The sequence below is a fragment of the Penaeus japonicus genome, unplaced genomic scaffold (assembly GCF_977035675.1).
Source record: "Penaeus japonicus unplaced genomic scaffold, GWHDUDI00000001_assembly GWHDUDI00000022, whole genome shotgun sequence".
In the NCBI taxonomy this organism is placed as follows: Eukaryota; Metazoa; Arthropoda; class Malacostraca; order Decapoda; family Penaeidae; genus Penaeus; species Penaeus japonicus.
This window is the reverse complement of record NW_028234424.1, coordinates 30,529,391-30,536,890: the sequence shown is the minus strand read 5'-3', so window position 1 is coordinate 30,536,890 and position 7,500 is coordinate 30,529,391. Positions and strand designations below refer to the sequence as shown.

At 36.9% G+C, this 7,500-nt stretch overlaps 1 protein-coding gene across 1 annotated transcript in view; it reads left to right on the top strand.

Annotated features, from left to right (window-relative positions):
- The window catches only part of LOC147469378 (uncharacterized), a 10,068-nt gene that overhangs the window by 1,564 nt on the left and 1,004 nt on the right, over positions 1-7,500 (top strand). The window contains exons 3-11 of the mRNA XM_086549259.1: positions 10-231; positions 1,720-2,135; positions 2,278-2,328; positions 2,662-2,923; positions 3,906-3,935; positions 4,303-4,513; positions 4,927-5,099; positions 5,481-5,702; positions 7,191-7,500. The exon at positions 7,191-7,500 is cut by the window's right edge and continues 106 nt beyond it. Of these exons, the coding sequence (XP_086405385.1) occupies positions 10-231; positions 1,720-2,135; positions 2,278-2,328; positions 2,662-2,923; positions 3,906-3,935; positions 4,303-4,513; positions 4,927-5,099; positions 5,481-5,702; positions 7,191-7,500 (1,897 nt within the window). The remainder of the gene's footprint in view (positions 1-9; positions 232-1,719; positions 2,136-2,277; positions 2,329-2,661; positions 2,924-3,905; positions 3,936-4,302; positions 4,514-4,926; positions 5,100-5,480; positions 5,703-7,190) is intronic.

The following is a 7,500-nucleotide window of genomic DNA, read 5'->3' as shown; positions in this document are numbered from 1 at the left end:
TTTTTCCAGGTATTAAAATCCCGCCTGATTCCAAACCTGTTGACGATCCTGATCCTGATCCTGTCCATCCTGATCCTGGTCCTTCCGATTTATCTCAAGATCCTAACTTATCCCTTCCTAACTTTTCGAGTCAATTGAATAAGGTATGTAATGACATTCGTTCTGGTGATCCGTCATTAGAGGTTGTCCTGGGTGTGGAGACTCGTGCTATGACAAAGAAATCAGACGAAAGTAAGCCTTTGAATTGTATCGCAGTGTCACAACTTGACATTAATAAAAGCGATGTAATTAATGCACAGAATACATGTCCTACTTTGAGATCAATTAGGGAAAAGATAGAGACAGGAAGTACATGTAAAGTTAAGAACAGAACAGTAAAATACGAACTGATTGGAGGATTAATTTATAGAATCTGTTTGGATAGCAAATACGATCATGAAGTGGGTGAAAAGCAATTGATTGTTCCTGAAGTTTATAGAAGTAAAGTACTAAGCCTTGCACATGACTCATTGACAGCAGGTCATTTTTCACATAGGAAAACTAGCATTAAGATATTTAGAAAGTTTTTCTGGCCTGGAGCAGCTGCAGATATTAAACGCTATTGCAGATCATGTCACATATGCCAAAAAGTTGCGCACAAAGGCAGTGTAAAGAGGGTGCCGATGAAAACTGTTCCCGTCATTTCTGAGCCTTTCTCACGCGTTGCTATTGACATTGTTGGCCCAATAACCCCTTGTTCTGACCGTGGACATAAATATATATTAACTATGATAGATTATGCGACTCGTTTCCCCGAAGCTGTTTGTCTAAAGAACATCGATACTGTGACGATTGCAGAAAGTTTAGTTGATATTTTCTCTCGGGTTGGCATTCCAAAAGAAATCTTATCGGATCGTGGTACGCAATTTAGATCAGATTTGATGGCCGAAATTCATAGATTACTATCCGTTAAAGCTCTATATACAACGCCGTATCATGCGTGTTGCAATGGCGCGGTTGAACGCTTAAATGGAGTCTTGAAAGCAATGATTAAAAAGCTCTGCTCTGACCATCCGCAAGACTGGGATAGATACCTTCCCGCTGTTCTTTTTGCTTACAGAGAAATCCCGAACGATTCGTTGAAGTTTTCTCCGTTTGAACTTCTTTATGGTAGACAAATTAGAGGTCCACTTACAATTTTGCATGAACTTTGGTCGAACGATGATATCGAGAGTGAAGTAAAGTCTACGTATCAATATGTGACTGATTTAAGATCTAGATTAGAGGAAACAGCTAAGTTAGCCGTCTCTCAAGCTGAAATTAGTAGCAAGAATTATAAAAGCTATTACGATCTAAAATCTAGGAATCGTAAGCTAATGATAAATGATGAAGTACTTGTACTCTTGCCAACTAACCACAATAAAATGATTATGCAATGGAAAGGGCCGTATCCTGTCATAAATGCTAAAGATAATGGAGTAGATTATCTTATAAAAGTTCGTGGAAAAAATAAATTATTTCACATCAATATGTTAAAGCGGTACTACCGCCGCGATGAATCTGCACTTAAGAAAAGCAGAATGGTAAATGTATGTGTGGTAGATGAAAATGATAATGAAGGTGAAACCATGTATCTTGAAATGGAAAGTAATGATTCATTAAATATAGGAAATGATCTAAGTGTACAGAAAAAGGATGATATAAATAGTCTTATTTCTGAATATCCTGATGTATTTACAGATAAACCAGGGCGTACAAACTCTATAGAGCATGTGATCAAGCTTGAGACCACTAAACCTGTATGTAAAAAGCCTTATCCCATACCATATAACCTAACTGATGTATTCAACAAGGAAGTTGATAAGATGCTTGAGCTTGGCATAATAGAACCTTCTGTGTCACCTTATTGTTCACCTGTTGTACTTGTAAGGAAACGCGATCAAAGTTACAGATTTTGTATCGACTTTCGAAGTTTAAATGACATTACAATTTTTGACTGTGAACCGATGCCTACTACAGATGAAGCTTTAGGTAACTTTAGAAATGATCTATATTTTACTGAGGTAGATCTTAAACTAGGCTATTGGCAGATCCCACTGTCTGCCGAATCCAAGATTTATACTGCATTTTCAACTAATAGAGGTCTTATGGAATTTGTGAGGATGCCATTTGGTCTTAAAACAGCCTGTGCTACATTTGTTAGACTAATGAGGAAAGTTATCTTTGGATTAAAAAAATACTGACTGTTATTTTGACAATATTGTAATTCATAATTTTAACTGGTTTGAACATTTACAGGATCTGAGGAGTTTGCTGGATAGATTACGTTTACATGGCTTAACAGCTGGTGTAAGTAAGTGCTTCTTTGGGTACAATAAAATAAATTATCTTGGAGTTGTTCTTGGAAAAAACGTTATTGAACCACCTGAGGAGAGGATAAAAGCAATTCAGTCAATGCCTTTACCAGAAACCAAAAAGGAGCTAAGATCATTCATTGGAACAATTTCCTACTATAGAAAATTCATCCCTAATTTTTCTAACATAAGTGCTCCTATGAACAATCTATTAAAGAAAAATTCTAGTAATAAACTGAATTGGAGTAATGAACAAGTTGCTAGCTTTCATGAACTTAAATCTAAAATATATGATAAGCCAATATTGTGTCTTCCTGATCACACAAAGACGTTTTATTTACGTTGTGACGCCTCTGAGAATTATATAAGGGCCGTTCTACTGCAAGAACATAATGGAACAAAGATGCCCATAGCTTATGCAAGCAGAAAGTTACTGGATAGAGAGAAGAATTTTGCAACCATAGAAAAGGAATGTTTATCAATTGTTTGGGCTGTAAATAAATTTAAGACTTACCTCTATGGCAAAGAATTTGTTTTGGAGACTGATCAACAACCCTTAGTGTACCTCAGAATTATGAAAAACTCAAATGGTAAATTAATGAGATGGGCTCTGGCATTGCAAGGTTATTCCTTTAGAATTCATTATATAAAGGGTAAAGAAAATGTTGGTGCTGATATTCTGAGCCGCTGTATACAGTAAATCTGTTATATTTGTGTGACTTAAAATATCTAGATTTTAAGCTTGGTTAAGGGGCATTGTAAAGGGATTAATATAACAGCTTTACTAATTTCAAACATAACATGTGTGCTATGATAATGTAAAGAATGTAAAACAATATTTGAATATCTACGAGGAAATAATTACCCTTATTAAATATCGATATACATCGATATACGCGTTAATAATTAATTTATATCTTAACTCCCTTATTTTGTAATGCGCATGCGCGTAGGTATGCCTCACCTGGTATTGTTCCACTATACAATCGGTCACTTAGCCATACCACCTGTTCGAGTGAGCACGGTGACCCTCACCTCGTGAGTACAGCTATAGCGGTCTTATTACGCTGGTATATATAGCGTGGTTATATTGTAAATACACCATATTTATATTGTATTTCTATTCTTTTCAGTCTTATTTTTGTATTTGGTTATTCTTATGACGTTGACGCCAGGCGCCACTACAGTGTGTCTCATGTCCCCCGAAACTCTAATATTCGGAGGAGCGCCAAGCTTTAACAAGCCCCGTGACACCTGGGCGGTTTGACACGCTCGAAGGGACGTGATTTGTGAATTATATTATTTGTAATGTATATGTTTTTGTAAATATAAGGTGAATGGTATCCAATCTTTATATAACCCCTTTTTGGAAGTGAAGAGTACGATAAAGCTAAAAGTGCAATACTACCAATGATAAATTTCCATATATAATGAAAGATCCTTTTTACAAGTGGCGCAGTGAGTAGGATATATGGTGTATAGTCGTTGAGTGTTGCACAGCTAGTTCACTGTTCACTTCATTCAAAAGGGACTTGTCATCTTATGAAACTAATACATTGTATATTTTTTAAGGAAATGGCTTTGTCGGTGGCTGTGATACTGGTGAGTGCTTGTAAACCACGGGCATGCGCAAAAGGGAGGTGCAGATGAGGCAAGTGATTGTTATCGTAACTATAGTGACAGTGTATTCTCGCGTGTGAGGGAATTGTCTTCGCTGTAATTCCTATAGTTCGTTGTTCGGAAGCCGTAATTCGCTTCCAGAATTTTTGGTTACGTATAAGGGGCCGGTTAATAATACGGCTAATACCTCGTAACTGTGATTATCAGCTTTGTGTTTTATGCTGTGGATGTCACATTGGAGATTATCCTCCGTATTTGATTTACTTAAATGTTAGACTTGTATTGTTTACTTGTTGGCATTGTTTATAGTTTAATTGTAACATGAAATCTATTACTGATATTATGAAAGAAGCTCAGTCTCTCGGGTTGAGTGCTGATGCTATTGAACGTTTGTTAGATTATGAACGAGCGAGAGACGAACGCGAGGAGCGAGCAGCTGAACGCGAAATGAAGAAATATGAATTAGAACTTGAAGAGGCTGACAAGCGCCGCTCTCACGAACTCGCTATGGCTCATTTACCCAGTGCTAGTGTTGAAAGCAGAAATGCATCATTTCAAGTGTATGATGATTTAAGATTGCCTACTTTTCATGATGGCCAAGACGAAATTGATAGTTACTTGCAAAGATTTGAGCGATTAGCTATTTACATAAATGGAATAAAGAGGATTACCATGTTTACTTGGGATCGCTTTTGAGAGGCCATGCTTTGAAGGTGTACGTATCGTTACCTGATGAAACGGTGAAAAACTATGATAAGTTGAAAGAGGCTTTGCTTAGAGCTTACTCAGTAGATGCTGATAGATATCGACGTTTGTTCCGCGAGAGTAAATGTGGGGAGAAGGAATCTTATATTCAAATGGTCGTTCGTATGGAGCATTATTTAGACAGATGGATTTCTCTAAGTAACGTTGATAAGGATTATAATTCAATTTTTGATTTCTTGGTTAGAGAACAAATTCTTAATAATTGCAGTGCTGATTTGAGGGTGTTCTTAAAAGAACATGATTACGGTAATGCTAATGAATTGGCCGAAGCAGCCGAGAGATACAGAAGTGCTCATAATTTTCGTAGATCTTCGAGGTTTTCTCAGCAGAGCAAATTTAATGTAAGTAAGGATAACATAGAATTAACATGTCACGGCTGTGGTAAGACTGGTCACATTAGGCCTAACTGTCCTGAAAACCCGAAAAACTTTAAGAGGATAAGTACTACTTGTGGTAAAGTTAACTTTGTCTTTGAATCGGAACTAAAACCAAATACTTGCATCATTGATGATAATGGATGTATTTTCAATAAGCGTGCTGAAGTGATGCTTGACTCTGGTTGCTCTACTGTCGTTGTGAAGGATAGTCTGGTTCCAGCGAATTATAAACGTGGAAAACTGGTGAAGGTGTATGATTATCTGGGAATTCCTAATTATTTCCCACAGATAAGATGTTTCATAAAGTCTAGATTCTTTACTGGTTGGGTTAATGCTATTGCCGCCCCCATAAAATTTGCAGACATATTAATTGGACTTTTTCCAGGTATTAAAATCCCGCCTGATTCCAAACCTGTTGACGATCCTGATCCTGATCCTGTCCATCCTGATCCTGGTCCTTCCGATTTATCTCAAGATCCTAACTTATCCCTTCCTAACTTTTCGAGTCAATTGAATAAGGTATGTAATGACATTCGTTCTGGTGATCCGTCATTAGAGGTTGTCCTGGGTGTGGAGACTCGTGCTATGACAAAGAAATCAGACGAAAGTAAGCCTTTGAATTGTATCGCAGTGTCACAACTTGACATTAATAAAAGCGATGTAATTAATGCACAGAATACATGTCCTACTTTGAGATCAATTAGGGAAAAGATAGAGACAGGAAGTACATGTAAAGTTAAGAACAGAACAGTAAAATACGAACTGATTGGAGGATTAATTTATAGAATCTGTTTGGATAGCAAATACGATCATGAAGTGGGTGAAAAGCAATTGATTGTTCCTGAAGTTTATAGAAGTAAAGTACTAAGCCTTGCACATGACTCATTGACAGCAGGTCATTTTTCACATAGGAAAACTAGCATTAAGATATTTAGAAAGTTTTTCTGGCCTGGAGCAGCTGCAGATATTAAACGCTATTGCAGATCATGTCACATATGCCAAAAAGTTGCGCACAAAGGCAGTGTAAAGAGGGTGCCGATGAAAACTGTTCCCGTCATTTCTGAGCCTTTCTCACGCGTTGCTATTGACATTGTTGGCCCAATAACCCCTTGTTCTGACCGTGGACATAAATATATATTAACTATGATAGATTATGCGACTCGTTTCCCCGAAGCTGTTTGTCTAAAGAACATCGATACTGTGACGATTGCAGAAAGTTTAGTTGATATTTTCTCTCGGGTTGGCATTCCAAAAGAAATCTTATCGGATCGTGGTACGCAATTTAGATCAGATTTGATGGCCGAAATTCATAGATTACTATCCGTTAAAGCTCTATATACAACGCCGTATCATGCGTGTTGCAATGGCGCGGTTGAACGCTTAAATGGAGTCTTGAAAGCAATGATTAAAAAGCTCTGCTCTGACCATCCGCAAGACTGGGATAGATACCTTCCCGCTGTTCTTTTTGCTTACAGAGAAATCCCGAACGATTCGTTGAAGTTTTCTCCGTTTGAACTTCTTTATGGTAGACAAATTAGAGGTCCACTTACAATTTTGCATGAACTTTGGTCGAACGATGATATCGAGAGTGAAGTAAAGTCTACGTATCAATATGTGACTGATTTAAGATCTAGATTAGAGGAAACAGCTAAGTTAGCCGTCTCTCAAGCTGAAATTAGTAGCAAGAATTATAAAAGCTATTACGATCTAAAATCTAGGAATCGTAAGCTAATGATAAATGATGAAGTACTTGTACTCTTGCCAACTAACCACAATAAAATGATTATGCAATGGAAAGGGCCGTATCCTGTCATAAATGCTAAAGATAATGGAGTAGATTATCTTATAAAAGTTCGTGGAAAAAATAAATTATTTCACATCAATATGTTAAAGCGGTACTACCGCCGCGATGAATCTGCACTTAAGAAAAGCAGAATGGTAAATGTATGTGTGGTAGATGAAAATGATAATGAAGGTGAAACCATGTATCTTGAAATGGAAAGTAATGATTCATTAAATATAGGAAATGATCTAAGTGTACAGAAAAAGGATGATATAAATAGTCTTATTTCTGAATATCCTGATGTATTTACAGATAAACCAGGGCGTACAAACTCTATAGAGCATGTGATCAAGCTTGAGACCACTAAACCTGTATGTAAAAAGCCTTATCCCATACCATATAACCTAACTGATGTATTCAACAAGGAAGTTGATAAGATGCTTGAGCTTGGCATAATAGAACCTTCTGTGTCACCTTATTGTTCACCTGTTGTACTTGTAAGGAAACGCGATCAAAGTTACAGATTTTGTATCGACTTTCGAAGTTTAAATGACATTACAATTTTTGACTGTGAACCGATGCCTACTACAGATGAAGCTTTAGGTAACTTTAGAAATGATCT